Genomic DNA, 26293 nt, shown 5'->3' with positions numbered 1-26293 from the left:
CCGGCAGCTAATTGCTAAATCAATAAATGGGATCACAGATAGTTTTAGATAGTCTGCTTTGGTAAATAGTGTTGGTTTAGGACTTAATAAATAAGGAATGCAAGTGATTTCTTTCTTGAATGTATAATATCTGGACACCTAGATAGTGAATTAATAATGGCTTTAGCAGATAGTCTGTAAATGGGATTTGAGTCAAAATAATCCGACATTACATTGCTAAATTTGTGAATTAGTTTGCTATTTAGAATTTTAAGTAATTCGTAAACTAATTGATTTCCTGCTGAAGGTAACTTCCATTCATCTTCATGATAAAAGTGTGAAATGATTATTGTGGAAAGTGGAAATTTTAGGGAACAGTTTTACTTTTTAGATCAACTCAAGCAGCGACCTCTTGTGGTTGTACGTGAAGAAGTTTGAGTGAGGTATCCAACTTTTGAAATAACTGACACCTACTCTTACAAAATGATTGACAGGACAAACTAAAGACTAATTATGATCCTTTTTAGGTATTGCAGGTAATTTAAGTCTCTGTTGGACAAAATGATGACACTCAACAGACTGGATCTCCTATATTTTAAAGATATTGAATGATGAACTTCAGGTAATGAGTTTTTGTTTTGCCTACAGAACTACAGTTTTAATTGTAATTCTAAATTATAAGAAGCATATATACCTTCTTTTAACTGATCAAAAATTCCCAATAAAAATGATTCAGTTACAGAGGGGTTGGGGGATCTTTCAGGTAATATAAATAAATAAAAATCTGGGCAAGCAAATACCAATTTACACGTTCAAAAACAACAAAAGGGTCAAATGCACTGTATTTGAATAGTTATTTTTATTCCTAGAAACATGGTACATTAATACTCATGTAAAACAGTTTTTTATATCTTATTCAAATGGTTACTTGGAGAACAGCCTCCACATCTGGCAAAACAGGAAATGTGGATTGGCCCACTAGCATTTGACAAAACTGACAAAATGTTCCAACACAACAAAGTCTTAGGGACAACAGCAACATCATTTTAAAGCTCAAATCGACTTAAAAGACCCCATGAAATGAAAAATGACTTTTTAAAGATGTAAAGCAAAACCCATAGCACAGAGGCACACAAGAGTGGCACGGGCAACAATCATGCTTTCAGAAATGAAGCTCAAAATAGACTCGAACAGCTTAGACAGCAATTTTATTTCCTTTAGGGTCATGCCATGCACAGGTCACCTGCAATTCCTATTTATTGGAGTCAGTGATTTTTTTTTTTAGTCCTTTATACACACTTTATGGAAAATATTCACATAATATCTCAATGGAAAATAAGAATGAGTTTTCCTGAAATTCGAAACACTTCATGGCCGCCATCTAGAAGACATTTGTGTGGATGAAAGTTTGCCAAAGCTTGTTCAGCTTTTTACCAGAGAACTGAGTTTCCTGACGCCGAAGACAAAGAACAATCTGAATGTCACATGGAGAGAAAAAAAAAGCAGGAAAGAAAGAGAATAAGAGAAATGCATCCTGTTTGCCTGATGGTAACTCACATGTCAAATACTCACAAAGAGGTGACTAACAGATAACAAGGTGATTAATATTGATGGTGTGGTGTGTTCAGTCCAGTTTCCCCCAGTGAGACCTCAACTCTCCACTTTGGACACTTTGGGCGCCTGTCCCTCCTCCTCAGCCACGATCCCCCCCCTCCTCTTCCTCAGGCCCTTCATCTTCCGCGTCTGCAGCTTGGTCAGATCCTGCTTCTGCATGTGCAGCCGGCCAAACTTGGTACCGAAGGTATCGTGGGAAATGTTCTTCTTCTTCTTGGGCTGAAAGAGTAGCAGAGAGAAGCGTTAGGGACTGTATGTCAGGCTAAGAAATTCCGTTTTTTTTGCCTCCTTGATCTGATTTTTAGGGGCATTTCGGTCCTGATTTCCACCTTCCATCAGAGGAGGACTTTGGGAACCAGGTATTCCTTACCTTCAGAGCCTTGGGCTGCCTGTGAGCCGTCTTGTACAAGTCGTCTGAAGCCAGGTGCGTTCTCCTCAACACCAAGTCCAAGGAAGGCCCGATCTCCTCCAGCTCGATCCGCGGTGTCCGGCACCCGGACTTCTTCAACAGAGACCTGCAATGACATGTTACATCACTTGGTGTTTCTGTAGTGAGAGAAGAGTGTCAAGTACGTGTTACTAAGATGTTAGCGAAGAAAAATGTGTAAATATGCCACAGAAATCAGGGCAGGACCCCAGGGGACTATTTTTGCCAACCATATTTCTAGAAAAAGATTTCAAGATGATGGTTGGTCACTGGCTCAGGTGGCTGGTAGACAAATTTACCAGCATTTGTCAGGTGAGTGGTGTTCATTTCCCACCCAGCATACAATATTGTAATGATTTCCACCCCCCCCCCCCCCCCCCCAATTTTTGTTTCTGTACCTGTAGCTACGCATGTAGATTTTGCCGTCCAGTGCGGTGAAGTGCAGAACATGCTCTAAACCAGCCAGACGCACTGCAGACACAGTGGGGCCTCTGAAGAAGTCTGGGAGGTAATTCAAAGAAAACAAACAAAGACAGAGACATCAGTAGAAGCAAAACTGTCTGACAGTTTCCGTCTGATCTAATCTAGCAACATCATCACTGAGTGACATGACCACAAACCTATGAGGAGACTCTTTAGGCGTTTGTGCTCGTTGTCTGTGTCGAAAGCCTCGCCTGCAAACACAAGCATTGGTTTGGTTCCCTCTGGACATTTGCTGATCTGCAATTCAAAACAGAGAAACAAAATGAGAAGGTAAATAATTTTAAAAACAGAATTCATGTGGTTCGCCAGCCATTCAACAGTTCTTTATCTGTGAACATAAGCAGCTCCCTCCTAAACTCTAGAAACATAATAATAATCGTAGGGAGAGACAGGAAGGACTGGAAGAGAGCGGGGGAACAGGGCGTCCCGTCCCAGGACACCTGGATGTTGCTTTTTTTTTAAATAAAGTTATTACTTTGTTTTCTAAGCTTAGATAAGAGCAACCGCCCTTTCCAACTCACTGGCAATTTGCCTTGGTGAATCACATTTCTCCTTAAGTGAAGAATGGAAAATGACACAATGAGCAGTATGGACTACTATCAGACTACATCTGAATTTAAGGCACCATGATGAAATCCTCACCCGAGATTACAGAGGAAGTGCCACTTGGTGTGGCAAACTAATGAAACTAGTGAAACCAGGCTACGGTATTGCAAGCTACACAGCTTCTTGCTCATGTCAAATTGTTCATATTCACATAAAGAAAATTATATATATAAGACAGATTCTCTATATAATATATATAATACTATTAATGTTATTGCAAATGTTAACCCTGATCATCTACTATAGTATCTACTTTAGTATGTACTTGACACAGTTTGGGCATTTTGCAGTGTTGATTTGCCACTAAACCTTCCTTACACATAAGACTTGAATCAAAAATCGCTGTGATGAAATATTTAAATATGAATACAGGAAACGGTGCACACCTCCAGGTGCCAAGCTCCTGGAGAGTGACAATAGTATAAACAGGAAGAACAGTTACACTCTTTGACATGAAACATCGGGTCAATAAAATGTCAATAAAATGTCAGCAAATGGAGAGAAGACGAGGGTCTGAAAAACTCCAATCTGCCCACAGAAAGCAGCAGCGTTGGTTCTGTGGTTTTAGTTTAGTTTTTCTTTTCCCCAAATGTTTAGTTTTAGTTTATATTTACACTCACCGGCCACTTCATTAGGTACACCTTACTAATACTGGGTAGGTATCAGCTTTCAGCTCAGTGTCAACCGGCTACCAAAGTGACATCCGCCTCAAGGTTCGACATGTTGCATTCTGAGATGCTTTTCTGCTCTCCACAGTTGTAAAGAGGTTATCTGAGTTACTGTTGCCTTTCTATCAGCTCGAACCAGTCTGGCCGTTCTCCTCTGACCTCTCTCATCAACAAGGCATTTTCGCCCAGAGAACTGCCGCTCACTGGATATTTTCTCTTTTTCGGACCATTCTCTGTAAACCCTAGAGATGGGTGTGCGTGAAAACCCCAGTAGATCAGCAGTTTCTGAATTACTCAAACCAGCCCGTCTGGCACCAACAACCATGCCACGTTCAAAGTCACTTAAATCACCTTTCTTCCCCATTCTGATGCTTGGTTTGAACTTCAGCAGATCGTCTTGACCATGTCTACATGCCTAAATGCATTGAGTTGCTGCCACGTGATTGGCTGCTTAAATATTTGTGGTAACAAGCAGTTGAACAGATGTACCTAATGAAGTGGCCGGTGAGTGTAGTTTCAGTTTTAGTATTTTTAGGTAGGGGTTATATTTTTTAAAGTTATAATGATAGAAGTTCAGAACGGGTATTTTGTATGTTTAAAACAAGTACTGTGTAATACAACCATTCATAAATTATAAAAAACAAATTGACATTCATTTTTCAATTAGCGTTCAGTAAAAATTCTCTGCCCAAAATTCATTCCATTTTTACACTGCGCATTAACAAAAGATGAAAACTTAAAACATTTCACATTTTATTTTAGTTTGTTTTACAAGTAGTTTTTATTTTTATTTCGGTTAAGGACAATGTTGTTTAACACCTAGTTTTCATCTTGGTTTACTATAATAACCTTGGTGGTAGCTTTAAACCAAACTGTCATCACAGTAGTCAGATAGCAAGTCGCTACTGTCAAACGTTACAAAACTTTTAGGCTTCAATGAGTTTGCAATTATTACTGTGCATTTCACAACTTTGCATCCTGCACTGATAAGCATTTCTTTTTTCCACTCTAATGACCCTTCGCTGACATTTGTCTACATGGGGTATCGTTATGGCATACGTTTAATCCATATATGCAAATCAAATTTCCCAGCAACAAAGGCTTTAACCAAATAACTGGAACCGTTACCTTAATCTCGCTCAGGGAGACGTACTTCTCAATGCCCAGCTCAATCATATCGAGCACGTGGAAGTCAAACAGACGACCTGCAAATGGAAACCAGAGAAAACAATGATGATAAACAGATCGTTTGCCCTGCAGATCTATCCCGTCCCGGCTGAGACCGATGGGTTTTGAAGCGTGTAGCTTTGGGGAGAAAGCAACTTTGGATAACAGTCGGGGCGATTTCCATTTCTAAATTCCACACTTTCATCCAGACCATAAGATTTTTACTGGACTTGGGAGGTTTTGATCATTGTTCAGTATGATTCTGCTGATAGAGGGCTGATACTGGGCAATATGTTTGTCAACTAGAATGAACAGGTGATTAGTCTTTACAACTACAGAAAATATACAGTGCTATATGTATCATGACTGAACAATAGTTTTCCATTCTTCAACTGGAAATGATAAAACTCAACTTCCATACTTCTCCAGAGTTGAAATGTGGAGGAACAAGGACTGTAGTGCACCCAAACTTTTTTTTTTATTATTTCCATTCACTCATATCTCATACACAGACAAGGGTGTTTTCAGTAATTAGTCCAGAAGTCGTCACAAATAGGCTGATGCAAACTCTGCAAAGCTGACATGGATGGAAAAAAGCTCAGAGGCGCCGGTGCAAGGATGGATGAGTGTGTGTGTGTGTGTGTGTGTGTGTGTGTGTGTGTGTGTGTGTGTGTGTGTGTGTGTGTGTATGTCATGACCGAGTGTTGACTGCTTCTAAGTGAATGTGTGTGTGGGTGGGGTTGTGGGTCACACAAAATGCCATTCTGAGTCAGGAGAGAGAGGATGTATGTGTATGTGTGTGTGTGTGTGAGTGTGAGTGAGAGTAAGAGAGAGAGAGAGAGAGAGAGAAGGGGAACAAGGGGTTTCCGGAGAATCTCTGAGTCAACCGATTTCAGATCAACTCACCTAGGTCTCGTACTGTAGCCTTGACGACTTACCAAATATGAGATTGTTTGGCCGTTTCTTGTTGTGCGAGCCAAACAGAAACAGAGAGCAGTCAGTCTTCTTGGAGAAAAATTCCTGGAAAAAAAAAGAATTTAAGAGATGAGCGATAAAACTAGAAAGTATGCACACAAATTGAAACATAATTACGTATTTTGGATGAACTGACCAGCGACGTAGAATCCTCAAACGGTCGGGTTATGTTCTTCCTAAAAAACAAAAAGACAACAGACTTTATCCTCATGTGACTTCTTTGACATCCACTATAGATTTTGGTTTGTTTGGTTAATTCAATTTCAATTCAAATGAGCTTTATTGGCATTAAATACTTCAGTATCTAAAACAGTGACAATCAAAAAAATTATCAATAATAAATAAATAATAATAAAAAATAATTTAACAATAGCAAAACTGCGATTAATTATTGGTTACACTGGTGGACTTTGACAACTTTGTCTGTTATTTATTTATTTTTTAATTTAGTCAGGGGTATTTAACATTCATAAAACTTTAAAATCAATATTTTATTTGCTTAGCTGAGTGAAACCATAATTCACATGATTCTGCGGGATTAATCAAGTTTCATCTTACTTGCACCTCATATTGTGAGTCATAAGTTTACTCAGTAATATAATTATTTTTTGCGGGACAGCAGAATTTAAAAAAAGAATTCACCCCTGATTCATTTTAACGGGGGAGAGCCGTGACCGTTTCATCAGGTTTTCATATGAATCACCGGGTCAAATATAAAATCACTTACTTCTTGTACAGCACAGCATTGGGCTTCTTCAGTGAATACTGTGGGAGACACGGATTTTAGGTTCAGATTTACACAATTCCACCACTGAATCATCATTTGTCATTTAGTTTCAATCATCACAGTGGACTAAATTTGGGGAATGGCACAGTATTAAAGCTTATGTGAGAATACACCCAACTTATCAGTCTAAATCAAAAAGTAGTGCTGCAACAGAGAAGAGCGTCCCATCCCTGCTAATTGAGACACCATATGTTGGCTATATTTGGCCAAATGATATTCAGGTGTCAGTACGGTCACTGGAGGGAAATCGACTCTGTGCACGAGAAGAGACAAACTGAAACTTCAGAGCGAAATACAAAACTCAAAGCGGTAGTGAGTGAAACCATAACCTCTTGTCAAAAAAATTTATTGACTTTATATGTTGAGTGAGCTGTTGGGTTAGAGGAATTACCACCTGCAACCACTTCCTTAGTGCATTCAAAATTCAACCGTGGTTTCGGCCGCTTGGGTTGAACCTGCTGTGAAAACACTTCCTTTCACCACCTCCACCAGCCACTAAAATGAAATTTAGGTCTGAGGAGTGCGCCGTTGACTTGACATCACGTTACATGATTTCAGGGTAAAGAGGTCCTTCAAAATTTCATGAATTCAAACAGGTTACCCCTTGCTGCCACTTGGGGTCACCAAAGTCCAAAGATGCCAGTGCAGCTTTAAAGGAAAAGGCTGGTGTTTTTTAATGTATTGCTTACCGGGATTAATGGGAGTAGAGCAAACGCATTGTTGATTTTGTTATTTTCATAGGATTTGTTGACGGTAAGTAATGCATTAAAAAACACCAGCCTTATCCTTTAAGGGCAACAACTGAGGCTCACAGACTTCCACAAACATCATTGAATTGATACAACATGATCATAAATGAGGCCTTGTATGTCATACCAGCACATGACAGTATGTGCTGAAGCATCACAGGTACAAAAATGTTTGTTGATGCTTTTTTATCTCTGAATCACAAACCCACAATACTATATAAAGGCTACGCTCTAACTTACCATTGGACTTTAAGCTGCAGCTGCATTTCAAATTATACTTATGTGATTTATTCATACGGCTGACGTTGTCTAGGCTAATGTTAGGATGGAATCAAATAGCTGGCAGAGTGTTAGCGACAAATGATTTTCAAAAACACACTGCAAATGTCCAAATATGAGCTGAAATCCATGTTAAATATGGCTGTATATCGTGTGTCAGGTGTCCTACCTGTTTGAAGTGTCAATCTGTTTGTGTGTCTTTATAATCCTGGTAGAGGCTTTACTGCATTTCATTCTTTACATTGGGAATCAAAATGAAATGTAGCATCTGCTCTTTCAAAATAATGAAACAGGATTTTCTATATTTTCAGAAATTCCAATTTGAATAAAATGTGAATAAAAGAACTATTCCAGAGATGTGGGCATGTTCAACATCTTTCTCGCCTGGAAGTTCATAAAATTAGATTTTGCAATGGAAAACAAGTGATTTTACTGCAACTTTCAACTAATTTTTATAAATACTATATTAATGATATCTTGGTCATAATTGAATGATAACATTTACATACTGGCCAATGCCTAGCTGTATGAAATGATTGGATGTCTTCGTCAATCACGACTCATCTGGTTACTTACGATGTCCTTCAGGGCCTGGGTGATGGTTTCACTGGTGTTTCCCCCCTTCATGATCATAGCGTTCTTTACATCTTCTGTCAGTTTGGGCGCTCTGCTTTCCAGGAAACGCTTGGAGCGCTTCGTCTTGGGTTTTCTGAGGACACAAACAAGCAGAGGTGACGGTAAGCGTGACAGTGATGTTTGCTGCAGCAGAGTGCAGCAGACAATAGAGGTCGTCAGAGTCACAGAATAAAATAGGGTTTAAATTAAACTGTTGTAAACCTGGCATCAGTTCTCAGGGAATGCCTTTAAATATTGTCCTGCTATTTAGTGAGTTTATATTTTGAATAAAATGTGTTTGGTAAACCAGTGGTTCTCAACCTTGGGGTCCTGGGATGATTTAAGGGATAGGAAAACAAGACTAGGTAGACCTAGTGCAAGCCGGGCCTCCTTGGCTTTCACACCCTAGTATAATATGTGTTCTGTACTGCCCTTGACCTGCTCTATCATTTTCAGTCACACTGACCCCTGGAGACATTTTGAGTTTAATACAATGTTGGAAAGAGGGGCATTTATGCCCCTTTATGTCACCAAACTATGTTTTTGAGAAAAAGGGCCTCAAAGTTTGCAGTCTATTTTGAGACATTTATTCAAATATATTAGAGCTATCATTCAAACATAACATACTAACATTAAATTTCCAGTCTTGAGTGCCCATACACACAGACATGTCCGCACACACACACTCACACACACATATACACATTTTGAACTTCAACCACAGTTAAGGCTCACTTGTGTATGGAGATGCACTTGACCAAACTTATGTACACACCACACGGATGCGAAGAAGAGTCACCGGTGTCACTCTCAACAGGTCGCACATTCACTGGCACCGGAGTTAGAAAGTAGACTATAGCCTGAATTGAAGTCAGTCCACTGAGCCTCAGCCACGGCGAGATGGGGTTTAATATTTGAGATATTTCTGCCGGGAATTAATTTCTATGTTGCTTAATAGTAATAATTTCAGTCTGTAATAGTCTATCACTGATTTCAATTCAACTTCTCTTTGTTTGTTTTTTTTCCCACACATTTTTGTTTTTTGCTTGTCAAATACTGAATAGTTTTAAGACTCCAGACCTCTGATAATCAAATGAAACAATCTCAAAAGGAAAATATTTTTTTGGTTGAACTGTTAGTGTTCACGACTATGCAGCGTGTGATGGGGGTCGTGAATAGGCATCACTTTATTTTAATGGGTCACGAGCCAAAAAGGTTGAGAGCCACTGTGATTAACTATTAACAGGCCAAGCTGCAAAGCCTGTAACCACATTATATGAGAAAAAGAGAGATTGGGTTCACACAGCACTTGAGTTGTAGGACACACTGCCACAAACCACCAGTCAGCCTGCTGGTAGTATGACATCAATAAGCAATTAGAACTGTTAAGATTCAATTTAAGACCAATCATTGCTTTTTTTGCTATGGCTTTTGACGAAGTGTTTATTGTTCTAGATAGAAGCTAATTAACCAGCGACCAAGACAGAGAGAAGAAGCAGTAAACGTTTCCCTAAAGCTTTTTCTAGACGTGAAGTAAGTATGATCAAAGGTAAAAAAAAAAAAAAAACTGACAAAATGGTGAAGCGGACAAACTTGTATCCCCCAACATTTTAGTCTCCCCATCATTTTGGGACAATGAGGTCAGGGTGAGTCCAATGAGAAACCAAAAAAAGGGGGGGGGGATGACAGCACAGGAGGTGAATGTTTTGATGTGAGCGTACCTCAACAAACTCTTTAGTAATTGCAGGATCAATTGCTAGTATAATGTTAGTCTTGATACATGTCATTCTCCCTCTTTGCATAGGGCAAATATAACCACGTGTACCATATCACAACACCCCCCACACACACACACACGTCAGTTAAACTTGTACGAGCTGTAGGTTAACTATGACCTCCAAATTGTTTTCATCACAGGGCAAACAACTACCAATATGAACGAAAATCTATATTTTCAGAAAAGCATTAATTTATGTTTTCACCTTAAAATACCCTGTCCTCGTGTAGGTGATATCAGTTTGATACTAGACACTATGAAATATTACGTATGTCTGCCAAAACAGGTGGATACACTCTACTTCACAAATTAAAATGTGTGTAAACTAACTTCAACTGGATTTAACCTCCCCTCATCCCCGACTCTCTTGTTAAATCTGTATAGGAAGCTAGCTAGCTACCTAGCAAATCAACAGAGCTGTCTATAGCTTTGCTAATGCTAGCTATCAGACTTAGCAAACTTAGTTACGTTAGTGCCAAATAAGCGAGTTCTGGGCGAGATATATGCACGGCCACTTACAAACAGCGACTTATCAAAGAAACAGAATTAGAAACTTACACTATTCCATCTAATTGTGTCATTTTTCCGTCTTTATTCGTACTTCTGCCAGCAAATGTGGTTTTCACGCTGGACTTCCACGTGAATTTCCCTCAGCGGAAGACAACATTGGTCGCATTTCCGTTTGCGTCATGTCCGCCGTGGAAAAAAATGATAAGAAAACACAATAAACATGTTGGTTTTTCTCCTTTTCATGTGTCGTAAAACAGATTCAAAAATATGCTACTGAACATATAACATTTTCATTTACAAAAATGGCAATTTTGACAATAATACACAGACATAAGACACACAGGTAGGAACTTGGTCGACCAGTAGATGTCGTCAAGGCAACTTGTATCACGGAGGCCTGGGTCGCATCCTCAACATGAAAATGACACTAAAGCCTAAAGCACAAGTTTCTTTTTTTGTATGCGGTCTATATGGTGAAACGTATCAAGCCTGGGCATGAGTTAAACTTTTCTTACACTCGTTTTAAATGGGATGCAGGGAAGCAGCAGGGAATTTAACCCTTGACAGTATATTTAAATACTCTGGTTCTTGCTTACTTGGCCAACGAGACACAGTCCATATTGAGTGAAGGACATGAGCTTTCCCCCTCCTAAATGATTCCCCCATAGAGCTCAATAGAAAGCTTAATAGGGACTAAAAAACTGCTCATATCAGACTTGAAGCTCTGCATCAGAAGCGTGGTGATTAAAAGCTGGTTTTCTTACTTTCTTACTTTGTTTACATGATAAATGATACCTAATGTGCACTCCCATATCCACACACACACACACACACACAAACACACACTGGAGTTTCACGGGGTTTCTGCTGTCCTTCTTCTAGCCTATCTGTTCTATCTGTTGTTGCTGTTATCTTTGTGCTGTTTTGGGTTCCCTTTGTTTTCTGTAAAGCACTTTGAGGCAAACCTGTTAAGTGTAAATAAACCTGACCTGACTTGACATGTACTCCATGTTTCTGCAGTGCGGTTTCAAGATACACCTAAACACTGACACGCAACAAAGGCTGAAAAGAGAAGAGTAAAGAATAACAAAAAACACGAATACGTTTTATTTATTTTTTTATTAAATAGAATCTTGATGTACTCAACTAGTTTTGGAAGGACCATATGCAAGGAGGTATAGAGGCTGTAGTTTCTTGTTTAATCATTTTTAATATGGAATAAATACCCTCTTGTTAAAGCTGACAGTCTGCACTTTCACCTCATCCAAAGTCATAAGACCCAAAACATCAGTGTTGACAAAGACCTCACACTTGTATGGGTTGGATCCTCCATATTTTTTGAGATGTTGAATGATGAACTTCTTGTAATATTTGTTACAAAATATTCTGGAATAGAACAATATTTGGGGACAATATTTTTTGTGGAAAAGGAAAAAGTCTAAATTACATTAGACCTGCGTCCATAGAGGCCACTGAATACAACTGCAGTGACTTTTATATTTCATATCTGTACAGTTCAAAACTTAATTATGTTATTTTGTTAGCTAGTTCAACAGAAATAGGGAGACGCATTGAATCGACTGTGGACAACATGGCAATACCATGTGTAGCTTATAGGACTGCTGACTTTATATTCCAGTATAGTTAAGTATTAATTTGCTTTGCACCACTCAGTGTACTGAAAATATATAAATCTTGTCCCCCTCTGATTACAGTGCTACCATGACTTTATTTTATGGCCCTTCACCCAATACTTAAATCTGGCTACTTTATGACTCCTCCATGAACTGTATGAGCTGAGATATTATGATTTATTGTGACCATTTCTTTGATCAAACCATGTCTGGTTTCCTTCAACCACTTTTGTTTTTTTTCTGGTCAGAAGCAGCATAATTTATTATGGCAACAACTGTAGCTTTATTCTTTAGTCCTAAATGCTCTGGACAAAAAAATAAACAAATAGACAAATTAGACAGATAAGCATCTTTTTTTATTTTAAGCATCAAGCTCATAGCACAGATATATTTAGCACATCTTGACCATCCAAAGAACAGCAAAAGAAAGAATTAGAACAGCAAAGTTTTCCTTCAGTACATCCTGATACATCCTGCAACTGCACCCTCTCTCACTCCGGGGAGGCTTTCTTCACTTTCCCTTCCCACCAATCCTTTAAGAGGATTCTTCAGGAAAGGCAAGAGAAAAAAGAAAACACTACATGACTCAGCTTTGAAAAGGTCATCCCTAAACTTCAGAACAAACTAGGTTGGACACTGGTTTCACGACAAAATAAACGTTTGGACAAAAGGGAAAAGAAAAAGAAAAATGAAAAAAAGATTGGTCCGCAGCAAAAATGCATTCCTTACAAAAATGTTTTGTAAAAATTGTATTACCATTCAACTGCAAAAATGCATTTGAGTTTATAGTATAAAAATAAAACAAAAAGAGCAATGTTCCATACCAACAGGGCTACCACAACACCCGAGGTTAAGTCTAAAATGTACTTAATCCAAAAACAGTTACCAAAAAATTACTTAAGTATTTGTGAAGAGTGCTGGTTCAAATTCCCTTCATGTGTCGCTTCAAGGACCTATAACAATCACGGCAGATCGCTCGAGTAATGTGAGAGAAAAGGTAAGAGTGTTTCATGTAAGGACTCCAAGTAGAGATTGGTCCTCAGGAAAATAACGAAACCACTCCAAAAAGCCACAACAGACAAACTGGAGTGAAGCAATTCCAATTGTCAACTTCACTTTGAGTCCTTACATGAACTGTAAAATTATCTAGTGGTCCACAGGTAAAACAACCATCTTGCTCTTTTTACAGGAGCAGAGTTTTCAGATGACGCTGCCTTGAGTGATTACTGCTGTTATCGTTGTAGGTGCTTTCCTAACAAACTGGTTGGTGAAAGAACAGATCGCAATCCCTCGCAGTGCTGAAAGCGGGAAATAGACTGCCGCTTTCTGTCGTCTCCAGTTGCATCAGCAAAAATTCAAACCAGTCTGCGTTCTCTGGCAGGAGAAGCATCTTGAACACCACTGAACGACCAGCGGAGAAGACAATCTGGGGCATCCAATCAAAACTCCCATCAAGTAACAAATCATATCAAGTCTAGTGACAGAAGTACACAAACTTGACCTGCTTTCAGCGCTGCGAGGGGATTCGAAATAAGATTAATTACAAATTATCCCAACCCCTAAAGGAAAGAGTCCTCGCCTGTCCAAGAAACATTATCAGGATGCGGCAGTTCCAACTACATTTCAGCTGGTAAAACAAGAGGAAGGTGAAGCACACAGACCTACTTACACAGGAGGAAGAGACGGCAGTACACTACACTGTTAAGCAATACAGCACTAGTAGTCACATGCACCATAGTGTCACAGGATTTTTCCCCCTCACTGAACAAAGGGCATTGATGGTACTCCAAAAAAAAACTGCTAGGGAGTCACATTTTGGACCAATTCACTGCAAAAATGTCTGGGCACAATAAAATTAATAAAATGGCAGTTTATGCAAACGGTTATGTGTGGAATGATCCGGGATCACCCTGGCATGCTCAGATTGGTGGGCCTCTATTGTGCGCTTACCGATTTCTGTATGGGAGGGAAAGAGAGAGAGAGGATGTATATTGTTTAGAAAAAGAAAAATGCTTTGCTGGGCAAGCGCTGCACTAAGCAAAGTGTCTGATTCATTATTTCCCATTCAGAGCCACACGGTGCAGCCAGGAGGGCCACTCTTGTCATGCATGGCTCTGGGGCCAGCTGACAGTCTGACTTTGTGCGGGGAGACCTGCTGGGACCTGGACAATGGCTGCCATGCTGGACGGCAGAGGGCATTGTCCTGACCTGCACCGTAGCTGCATGGGCGACGGGGTCTCCTCGAGTCGTACATTCAGCTAAAGCCCGGTCCGGGCTCTTCTCTAGAGACCTCTACATTCTAAAGATGGGACGGCCCATTTGACCCGGCTGCTCTACATTCAGTTGGGACCTAAACATTTTCCATTTAACCAATTCACGTGAACGTGTAAATTTAGAGTGCTAACATGACTGGGGATTTCAAAGACCCAGAAGCTTCCCATAGATACAGCACGCTGTAAAAAAAAGGAGCCGAAGAGTAAAAAGTGCACATCCACTCGATCACATGTTGAAGGAAGTGTGGCGTGGCTTGATGATTCACTTGTGATTCACTTATGAATACTGTTGCGGGGCAATAAAATTTAAAAGCCTGTTTATTTGGGGAGACATTACAGGGCTAAATGATTGTCATGGTGGAGAAGCACAGCTGAATGAGCAGGGGTGTTTGGGCCCAATTATAGCACAGCTTCAAAGCCCAACAAAGCAGGAATTCCTTTGGCTTCAGTGCAGTTTACAGCCATGAGCAACCAAGAATCACATCGACCAGCAAGCCGCAATCCTTTCATCTAATATAGTGCAACATTAAACAGCAAGTATGGCATTGGATTTATAAGGAATTCATGAAATATGTTCTTTGACAATAACAACAATTATGACGGCCAAAAGCTTACTACTGCTTATAATTATACATTCATTTAGACTTGAGACAAAAGGTTGGCCTTCTTTTCGTACCATGAGTATATAGGGCTCAACTAGAAATGGTGATGTTTTTTTTAAAGTGCACTCATAAATCAGTAATGATTCGTACATACCAATTATCATATTGGAAAAGCAAAATTAGTTAAATGCTAGGGGAGCGGTTGGGGGTGAGGCGGGTCAAACCGGACGTTGTGAAGGGAGGAGAAGGACGGTAAGCTCAAAGTAGAGGCAGACTGATCTGAGCATGTCAGGAACCTGGCCTAGTGAGCGCGAAAGCCTTGTCTGTGGGGAATGAGGGGGGAGACCTGCAGGAAGGGGCCGTTGTACTGGGCGCGGGTGGACAGCCTCAAACAGAGCGTGTTTAATTCCTCTACATGCACTTCAAGATCACAGCAAGAGTGAGCTAGAATATCTAAACAGAGAAAAGAGCTTTCATGCAAGAGTTCTAAGTCATAGGTACAACAATGCATACAATTCAAACTGGAGGTTAAACTAGGAAGGCGCGCGGCCTCTTCGGCGCCAAGAGATCCTGAACGACGACAGCGGAGGAGGAGGAGGGAGGACGAGCTCGCGACCGGGGGGGGAAGCCGGCCGCGGGGGGCGAGCCCCGAGCGGCCGCCTTTCTTTTTACGCCTCTTCTTCATCCTCAACCCTCAGCTCTGCTGGTTCTGCTGGTGATTCTTGGCGTAGCTTGTAAAGACAAAATTGTAATCGTTGAATTGGGCCAACTGGCGGTCGACACGCTTATAGCCCTCGAGTTTCTGGGCAGAAGAAAAGACACTGCGACATTTGGAACTCTGCGGGGGGAAAAGAAGGGAAAACGCAGAGGGAAAAGATAAATTTGTTAGATGATACCGGTCATTAAAAGCTACGCTGAATGAAAAGACGTCTGTACTTTAAACGTACCTGATTCACAAAAAGTGTAGTGACAAATTTTCCTGGCTTGAAGGCGTCCACCACCTTCCTGACCAAATCATCGTAGGACGTCTGGGAGAGATTGGTTTCGAAGCTGACATAAGAGAACTCTGGCTCTGGAGTGATGTGGATCGTCCAATAAGTTCCCTGGAGAACACAAAGGGTAGAGACGCATTTTTAGCAGTCAGTTTTCAAGCGGACATCACCGACCGAGGAAGACACGGCAACAGAGATCCACTTACATCAGTCTTCATTCCATTCATTGAGTATCCACAAGGGTTGAACATTGTGGCATCGATCACAGAACCTGGTATCAGGTCACGAATTCCACTCATCTGAAGAAAAGACAGACAACAAAAAATATATCACCACTTCAACATCAATACCCCATTTTCTTTTAACCACTGGAATACAAACACATACTGTTGGTAAACAAGCAGCTCAGTTAATCACTATTTAAGCATCAATGCCCTTTTAACTGTTATTTGACAACTGATTTACATGAGGGAGGGGAGTTTTACGTAGCCATACCAACACATTACTGTCCGCCGAAGCACTTTGGATTTCAAGGTTCATATCTGCAACACTGTGACCCCACTACTGACTTTGTTTACACTGTGATTTATTGGATTGAAAACCCCCAACCGCCAATCAACACTCTGAAATTGACAGTGAGGTTAAGATACAAGGACTTGCAGTAAGTGACAGCCAAGCAAGAGTTTGTTAAACCTTTATATACATGAATTGTGTTTTGCAAAACACTAACAGACAGTTTTAATAGATGGATGATGGATGGATGATGGATTAAGAGAGTTCCAGAAAGGTTGTTTTTCCTTTACAAGTCAAACTCTTCGAAAACATGTCAAATATATGGACAGTGGCTGGTAAATACATTAGGTACCCCAGCCACTGTGGTGGGTTTTGCCCAAACTGGGGGAAAAAAAAAAAACAATTCACCAGTTAGCAGAGACTTTAGGAAGCTCCCACAGTAACGCTCATGCTCTGCGCTCCGTTTACGTCCGATATGCCTTTTTTCCCATCCCATGCCCACTCCCAGGCTCTGTACTTAGCAGCATACTTGCAAAACTAATCATTTTGATATGAAATCTTGTTACAAATCGAAAACATTAAACAGGCCGGCCACACCGCCCCGCTACGTCAGTTTAGCTCATCTATCCTGAGGCTAAATAAGACTGGAACCAGATTGTGACATTTTGTCGGAGTTGAGAGGCAGCAGACACAGATAATAGAGAGGTGGTGTGTTGCAGCAAGCTCAGGAGGAGACATCAGGGCCAAAAGAAAGCAATATCTCAATGAGAAGTGGCAACATGATGAGCAACGGAAGATGTGCAACTGGCTGGTTTTTGAACAATCTAGCCAAACCATGCAGCATATTTAGCCTTTAACACCGATTCAACACCACTACCCCACCCAGACTTCCCAAGCCGACCCCACGATTTGAAAGCCCACTAATGTGAGCCGCCTCATTGCGAAGGAATAAATGAATGAATGCAAGTGTAATGGGTGACTTTGCTGCTTACACGAGTGACATCATTTGCAGAAACACCATCTTTCATGTAGAACTGGTCCATAATCGCTGGATCAAGGTCGCTCATCAGAACTTCCAGCGTCTGATCCGCATGCTTGTTCTCCCAGTACTCTGGTAAGTCCAGGGTAAACAGGTACCTGGGGTGAGACAGATGATAATCACTGTCAATCACTACTCATCAAGCCAAACACAGCAGTTTATTTTTACGTGGGTCATCAGGAAGTTAAAAATATCCATGACTGTAGAAGAGGCTCTGAATGGGTTTTACTATTAGCAGAGATTCCCAGAAAAGGTACTTTACCTTTTAACCTCTGCCTCATGATTCATTTCTGATAGATAATTATCCATGCTAAAATCAAATTGTCATGGCAGGCACCATCTTGGAGGCTTAACATCTGATTGAGATTATTCAAGAATAGTGAAACCCTTTTTCCCCTCAATTCCAACCATGTATGATTCATTGATGTGGCTCAAATACCAAGATAGCACAGAGGAATCTAGAAATAGTAGGCAACTTTGGCTGGAATTTTTTTTTTATTGAAATAGGGAACGGAAAAAAATGTTAGTGCATCTTTCTGGGATAAAATTTGCGCAGGGGCAAATTCTGAAATAATTACCATTACCTAAATATACCCTGGTAATAGTAACGCTGTGTGGAGGGGGGCTTTCAATGTTAACGTTTCCTAGTATAATACACCAATTAAAAGAACAGCAGGTTCAACCAGTGTGGGGAAACATGTGATCTTACCAGCAGTCAGAGTTCAAACGTCCCATACAGTATGCTGCTCCATCTGGAGGGAGGGAAAATAAGGATGCTCATGTCAGTTGTCATGACAGTTCCCATGGATTCGCATGGATTGCTGAAGCACGATGCACCTTCTTAGTCACATAAAACTTGAGAGGTACAGGAGTGGAACTCTAAAAGAGACATCACTGATCAATCTCCCAGCTGGTGCGCTCTTCTATTTTTGAAATGTATGCAGTATTTTGATAAGGGGGGAAATTTGACAAGGAGGAAAACGTGGTAACATTTAACCATGCGTTACATACTTGGGAAAATCTGGCTGAGAAATTCCACTTCCTCCTGGAAGTTTCGATGAGGGAACTCTTGATGGGTTGGCTTCATGAAGTTCTTGCGAGAGTAGAAGAAATTCTGCACAAATGAGGCACATAAAAAAAAAAGTAACTGTTTAGGTTCTGATTATAATCACAATCGACAAATAAACATACACTAGCTAAACTTAGCTGCCAGCATCAATAGAGATCTACAGAAATCATGATAGTTTGTATTTGAGTATTTACATATGCAAACATAGTTATGTCTTTACAGTTATACATTCTAAAATAAATGTAAATGTTTCTCCAACCTCAATGGCATCGAAGCCGGAGAACTCCCTGGCGAGTTCCAGCAGAGGCACCAGTGCTTGCAGTAAGAGGGTGGTTCCACATGTCTTCAAAATGAAACGTCTCTTGGAGACAAACATGCTACTCTCACTGCGGAAGGAAAAAGCAGAAGAAAGGTGTAAAAAAAAGGTACTGAAATCCCACTTTGACATGCCACTCTATAATTTAACAGGACTGGGAAGTGTTGAAAAACTGATAATAGCCCTGTAGGATGTGGCAGACCAACACTTGAATTCAGCAGCATGATACTCTATTCTTTAGGTGCATACCTAACGGTCAGACACTATAAACAGCTTAGCAAAGTCTGGCTTAAGCCAAGGTATGCTTTCAAAACCAGAAAAATGGCTTGAGGGCTTACTGTGGCGTATAGCATTCCCATTGTTGTTCCACTGACCAAACACAAAGTTTGATCTAAACTGGGACAAATTCATTAGTAGCTCAACAGGCAACAACTCAGACTTTGTTGTGCTAATTGAAAGGGATTTATCTTTATTCTTCTATGTAGCATAATAGGCCAAGCATGGTACCAACTATCAAGGTTAAGGGTTCAATTCCCACTCCCACCACCCATACTAAAAATGTATGCACTTGTACTTAGGTGCTCTGGATTAAAAGCATCTACGTGGAATGTATAAATGCTTGAATCTACCGTTTTGAAATGTGGATGTTGAGGAACTTTGACATATTTATAGCTAAACCACTTTGTATTCGTTTTAACCTGCAAGAAATACCAGAGAGAAGGGCTTTAACCACATCACAGGGCAGGTTGATAATTACAGAGAAGTACACCAAACTGACTTTCAAATATTTTTGTGTCCTTGTGCAAACTTCCTGGCACCGAGTATATGCAGCACACATCCCAGCCATCTGGCACTGAAGTAGGCTTAAACAAACCGTGATAAAGTATTTGTAAATACCAATTGACCCGGGTCTCTGCTAGCACACGTACGGTAAACCAGTGGCGAAGTCAAAGAGTAGACACATCAACATCGGTAAAACCTTTCCTAGAATTCCTCAAGTGTATCCCAAATTATTTCTCCCCAAGTTTGAGAGTCAAAAAGGGGCCTTGATCTTTCTGTAAGGGAGAAAACCCTTTCATAAACCCTTATTCAACACAGTGATTTGACTAAGAACACATTTTACTTGCAGCCGTCTGAGCTGCCCCCTCCTCCTCCCCCAACATGCTAGGCTACCTGCTGTGCCAAAACTAATAAGGACTAGCTGTTCTGCAATCTTGTGTACAAGACATGAGATACCCAGCTGAGAATCAGACACAGTGCTTTACAAAACAGCAGGCTAAACAATTTTCCAAGAGTAAACCTATGCACTGAATGACATTGACACGTTTCCATGGTAACAGACATCGATAGAGCTGGTGTAGAGGGAGTGTACCCCCTTCCCCAACCACACAACTAAAGCTGTCAGGACCCACTATCATGATAAAAACACAGTAAAATCACTTGATGGTTGATATATGATGCCATGAGGGGGCTAGTTATGACATAAGTGGGTTTTACCTGCCTGTCTTGTCATTAAATCCTTTAAAAACGTGGACACACGCATCTTGTTTGTTTCAATACAATCGACATCAAGTACAGTCGTGTAGGGACCTCCCATTTAATTTCTATACAATCTTTAGCCTCACAGGTATTGTAAGGGTTTGGTATCAGTGCTGAAGCAGGGTTTTCTTGATTCTTGTTCATGTGTTGGCATTTCATTTGAGAAATCCATTTATGGTGGGCTATGACTCTCACCCTTGCACTCTTATTTTTTTTTTATATTTTCAACAACAAACAGCCTTGCACTCCTTACTGCTGGTTGCTTGTAATGTTGACATTGCAGAATTTAAGCTTATTCTACTGTGGCACTCTTCGTAAGTCGCTCTGGAGAGGAGCATTATCAAAATTCCTAAAATGTAAACATAACCATCAGACAAGTCCCAATTAACTGTACAGAGTATTTATATCTCCAAAGTTCTTGGCATCACCTGATAAGAGTGACCGGTGATGTTTTCAAGGAGTCACAGTCCTAGCAGTGTCAAGCAGATTACAGGTGACCGCTGTCTAATCCTGCCTGCCTCCTAATCGGCAGCAAAAACAGGAAAGGCGTAAATAAAGATCCAGCACTCACCTGAGTATATAAGCTTCCTGCTTGTCAGTCTTTGTCACACTTATGATCAAACAATGCACATTCTCCAAAAGTTTGTCCCACTCAAACCTACGAAGAAAAAAAGACAACATTTAGCATTTTGGCATCCATTCCCCATGTTTTTTTTTAATTATTGTTATTACCCATGTCCCTTCTGGAACTCAATCCCACTACTAGGAAGAAAACTGAAAAGCTATTGCCCATATACAAACGCACACATAAAACCTTATTAAACAAGGACAAATAGACACTGACGGAAGCATTCAATGAAGTTGAAGGACTGAATTGTCTTGAGCATGTTTTATAAGCAATGAAGTAAACCAAGAAAACATTCTTCTGAACAGTAATGCCCTGGAGGGGTGGATACAGCGGGACGGGGAGCGTCCAGTGTCTGTGACATGAGGGAGGAGAATATCAGAAAATAAAGAAAACATACTCTGAAACACATAGTCTATATATATTTTCCTGTAATGTTTCAACTGATATGCAGCACATGTATACATTCATGTACATAACAAACAGCAATGTATACTGAAATACACTCTGTACCTGAGGGGTAAAAAAAACCAATACAATAACATATAGCACATTGCATTTGCTTTCAGAAGCAAAGGAATGGTTTCACAGTCAGACTTGCAGGAGTAAGGCACTTGCACTGTGCAGGAAAGCTGCAGGATATTGTGGATTTAGGTTTTGAATACCGGTCCAGATTCCTGGTTTTTGCCGCTTGGTAACGTGAGGACCACAGGCTGGCACAGACACTACAGCTCTCTGCTCAACAACAGGAAGGCTCCTCCCCCCCGCCTTCCCGTCTCTGCCTCCACCCCCCTCCTGTCTCTGCTCTGCCCCCCCCCCCCGCACTCAAGGACAGCTGCAGTGTAAATGCAGCTGCGTCACGTTCTCACTACAACCTTGGAAGGGCAGCCAAAGCGAGTAAAAGAGCGCATGCTCCTAGTCCATTATGAAGCATAGCAGAGCCTGGTAGAGAAAAGGGGGTGAAGAGCGCAGCACTCTGTGGGGGGTTTTACCAGTGGTGGATGTTGCACAATTTTCCCCCTGCGAGACGGGACAGGGGCGGCGTGAATTAGCTGCCCCTTCCGATGGTCTGCGTTTCAACTCTGAACTGGAAATATGCCTCAGAGCGCCAGGTTAGGATCTGTTACCGAGCCTCCAGCCGGCACCGACAGCCCTCGTCAGAAAGCAGGTGTGCACGGCATCCAACTTTCTCATCAACCAGACACACTGGCAGCTGGTAAAGACTTCCACTAGCCAATACCATTTATTTGCAGCCAAAGTAGTTTTTAGAATAGAAACGCCTGACTGAACTGAACACAGGTTTGCTTGCATTCCAAAGCTGCTGTTTGATACAACAGCATGAACAAGCCACTGATAAAATAAAAGCCGTTATGTAACTGGTTAGGGCCATTTCCAAGCCCAGCGGATGCGTTTTGGCAGCAGACTGGTGAGGTAGATGGCAGTTGAGAACCACACACCAACCAACATTCAGGAATAGCTCACCCGGCTGATAAAAAGTCTTAAGTCAATGCTATAAAAGCTTCTGTGTCAACAAATAAAACCTACCCCCACTGTACAACACCAGTGGTATTCCCTTTAGCCTGTAGGTGCTACATAAATAAATAAGAGATTGTGCAAGTCGTTCTATCAGTCAAACAAGTTTAACAGGTATGAGGCGGGCATGATGTGCGGTTATAAGTGTAGATGATTCACCGTGTTTCCTACATAGCACCACAAGAGCTGTTGCAACATACCAGCTCCATACCAAAGAGACGCTGTCACTGGAGACCTGGGCCGGCTCCCGTTTCAGTGTGAAATAGATACCAGAGTCTATTTCTGGTCACTCAGCAGGGTCAAATTTTCCCATGAAAGAATGGCCTCTAGGAAAGGACTGCCAAATGAATAGAAAAGTTTCATACACCTCAGAGACAGGAATAGCCTCTATGGTGAATTGAGATGCCTGAGCATCGTTTCTTAGATTTATGGCATTTCTGCTTCATTTGACAATAAACAGTGAAGAGTGAAAGGAGGGATCGGAGGGCGAAATGGGGGGAGGGGAGGTGCAGCATAGGTCATGAGCCAGATTCAGTCCCAAAATGTCACAAATACATGGCATGTACATTCAGCTGCAGAGCCGTCGGGGCACCACATAAATTCTAACCACCTAGCTGTGAGGACATGAAGTGCCCATGCAGGCTGGTTTCCTGACAGAGACGGTCACTGGAGGCAGACAGTAAGCTGCTCCTGAGCCCAGCGGAGAGCCAGCAGAGCGGGCAGAGGTAATGTGAGTGAGATCCAGATTTGTGAATCAGATGCCCTTGTGGACTTATTTGGACATTGGCTGGCGTCCAGCAGGCCTGATCCACTGACAGTGTCTCTCTGAGCCGTTAATCTTCCCTCTGGCTGTAAATTAATGCCAGTCGTCATTCGCTCGGCTGGCCGCACACTCTTCTAAAACTGGCCTCTCTGATCTGGTTAACAACCAGAAACTCAGGCTTTCCCCTTGCACAGACAGGTTTAGCCTTGAACCTTGACACAGACGGGGAGAAAATTGCAACTACTTAACCATCTTCCATCCACTGACTAATGTAGAATTACTATGACAAGTAAAAGGGCCAAGTGTCAAACAGTCTCAAAAGCTAACCCATCGGCAATCCAGACTGACAGGTCAAACAAATTTAGGCAATAGATTTTAAACCACAACAAGAGAATAGGGGTGGGGAGGGAGGTCCCATTCTACTCAACCAGTTGTTGTCATCATAAATCATTATCTGTAGACAATTTATTGCCACAACACCACACATCCAGTTGCTCTACCTCACTTCACACCAAGGAGTCAACGCCAGTTTTCTCCAACCACCTCAGTGGGTGATTTTTCAGCACCAAACAGTCACACAGTTCACGTAAAGCACATCACAGCAATTGCCATGCCATCCATTCACATCGATTCAACTTGACTTTACATAGCCCAAGCCTCAGAGCTTGATGCTATAAATGTGCAGTAACAAATAGATTTTTTGAGGGGGATGGGGGTCGGAGGTCAACAGCCCTATTGAGCGGATATATCACTTTCTGTGAATGTAGGCAAAACTAGAGTACTTCCAAGCAATGTATGTTAGCAAGCCCTCTAACCAATCAGAAGAAATGGGTGGAGAGTGCATGCATGGTTAGAAACGTGACTGGGGCAACTACAAGTTGCCTAAATGGTAAACGTACAGGCAACTTTACATTAAATGTCAGGTCTTGTGATGATTATGTGAGTAAGCTGCACCTAATGTGAAAGGGCATCTTGCCATCAGTCCTGGAGCCTAGTGTCTCATCCGAGACAATATCCGATAATTCAATGTGGCCCGTTATTCAATATTTTATTCATCATAGACATGCAGTTACAGCTCGGCTGGGGGCATTTGAGATATACATGTAGTCTGGTACTATACTTGCTCCCAAAGAAATAATAAATGATCTCAGAGTAAGCCTATAGAAATCCCAGCAGGCTGATAATAAGTTGATATTTGCTGTTTATATCCTGCAGAGGCTACATGTATTCTGTTAAGTGTCTTGCAGGGCAGTGCGCTGTAACCGAGGGAACACGCGGTGACGAGCACATGCTGGACATCTTGTGAAGGCCCTCGGCGGAGAATGACGCAGAAAAAAAAATAACCTCTTAGTTCCCAGCAACAGAAACACACGAAATTCCTGATTATTATTAGCCCCCGTGAAACTACACAGCACTAATACCCAGACAGCTAGTGCTATATTAGTTTGCTTTTAACAAAACGACGTCCCGTTTCCAATGCAGGGGCAATGAAACGTGTGTGCGCAGATGGAAAAATGGGCAAGCCCGCGTAGCACCAGGGGCTGACTTTCACCCTCCATGTAGAAAAACAGGCAAGAGTAATTTAGCGAAAACATTTGAGCTCTTTCTAGGCCAAAAAAATTATAGGGGAAGAAAACAGACGCGGTGTTTTTGTAGAAAGACGTTTTCTCCAATGAATCATAAGGGATGCTACTTGCTCCGTCATTAGGAGAACCTAGCGTTAGCTGTCATTACAAGTAATGGGTCGGCTTAGCTAACCTTATCTAGATAGCTAACATTAGCTAAATTACCACTGGAGAATGAATGACTCAGCTAGCAAGTGCCAATGTGGGGGGAAGGCCATTTTAGAGTGACGGTGTTTGCTAGCTTGAGCTACGTGTACTGCTGGGCTCCGACAGCTAGGTAGCACGGGACATTTCTATCTACGGATGGGATAATGAGTAACAAGACGATAAGGACTCTGACCCTTCACACACTAACGGTACTCGAACACGAATGAATGAATCAATCAACTCAAACATGTGCCAGGGCATTTCCGTTCCAGCTTAGCTTGACAGGTTGCTAGAGACTTGAAACGGCAACTTGGGTGAACTGAGCGGGGCTACGGCTCAAGGTAAATTATCTCCAAAACCTTCTCGACATCCCCAGAAACACAAACCTTGGGATGGTTCGGAGGTCCCCGGTTCCTTTGGTCTCATCCTGCCGGGAGAACCACACCTCCAACAGCTTCTCGGTCCCCTCGAAGAAGTGTGCACTGTTCTCTTCCATCGTGAGACAACAGACACCAACAGAAAATTAAACGTCGGTAACGTTTTTCGACTTGATTAATCCTTCCTCGATCGGTATAATTTATTTTAGTACAGTCCTTTAAACAATCCAGGTGTTGATTTCTTGGTTTACCGTCTTCCCTTTTACAGAGAATACCGTTAGCGAGTGCTAGCTAATATCGCCGGCCATACTGTGTAGAGCGCTGAATGAGAGGTGCACGGTGGTTTTATTTACAAGCCTCGCGACGTCACGTCTCATCGAGCGAATCACGCCGTTGGACTCTTGCTTGCAAAGACGTAATTGGTGTAAACAGTTGTCAATCTCAGCGAGGGGTTTCCTCACGTGACGATACATTTTTACAGCCTTACAGTTTTGCCATTATAGAAACCATTAGGCTATAGAAACATGCCATTATAGAAACATGCATCAGCCCTTTACAAAAACATAATAATAATAACAATAATAATAACAACAAACAACTACAGTAACCC

At 41.4% G+C, this 26293-nt stretch overlaps 2 protein-coding genes across 2 annotated transcripts; both read right to left on the bottom strand.

Annotated features, from left to right (window-relative positions):
- Window positions 1-1170: 1170 nt before the first annotated feature.
- rpf2 (ribosome production factor 2 homolog) lies at window positions 1171-10788 on the bottom strand. Its single transcript, XM_071899268.2, has 10 exons — window positions 10685-10788; window positions 8311-8443; window positions 6647-6684; window positions 6056-6095; window positions 5883-5964; window positions 4906-4982; window positions 2641-2740; window positions 2419-2521; window positions 1964-2108; window positions 1171-1812 (listed from the first exon to the last, which is right to left on the bottom strand). The coding sequence occupies exons 1-10, from the start codon at window positions 10705-10707 to the stop codon at window positions 1630-1632; spliced, it is 924 nt and encodes a 307-aa protein (XP_071755369.1). The 5' UTR covers window positions 10708-10788; the 3' UTR covers window positions 1171-1629.
- A 1816-nt stretch (window positions 10789-12604) lies between these two features.
- Window positions 12605-25989, bottom strand: amd1 (adenosylmethionine decarboxylase 1). The gene is made up of 9 exons (XM_071899289.2): window positions 25693-25989; window positions 21185-21271; window positions 19018-19144; window positions 18701-18803; window positions 18399-18441; window positions 17643-17787; window positions 16344-16436; window positions 16093-16248; window positions 12605-15983 (listed from the first exon to the last, which is right to left on the bottom strand). Exons 1-9 carry the CDS (start codon window positions 25800-25802, stop codon window positions 15840-15842), a joined length of 1008 nt encoding a protein of 335 aa, XP_071755390.1. The 5' UTR covers window positions 25803-25989; the 3' UTR covers window positions 12605-15839.
- Window positions 25990-26293: the final 304 nt, after the last annotated feature.

This window comes from Centroberyx gerrardi, chromosome 18 (assembly GCF_048128805.1).
Source record: "Centroberyx gerrardi isolate f3 chromosome 18, fCenGer3.hap1.cur.20231027, whole genome shotgun sequence".
Lineage (NCBI taxonomy): Eukaryota > Metazoa > Chordata > Actinopteri > Beryciformes > Berycidae > Centroberyx > Centroberyx gerrardi.
The sequence above is the reverse complement of the archived record's forward strand: the minus strand, read 5'-3'. Positions and strand labels throughout refer to the sequence as shown.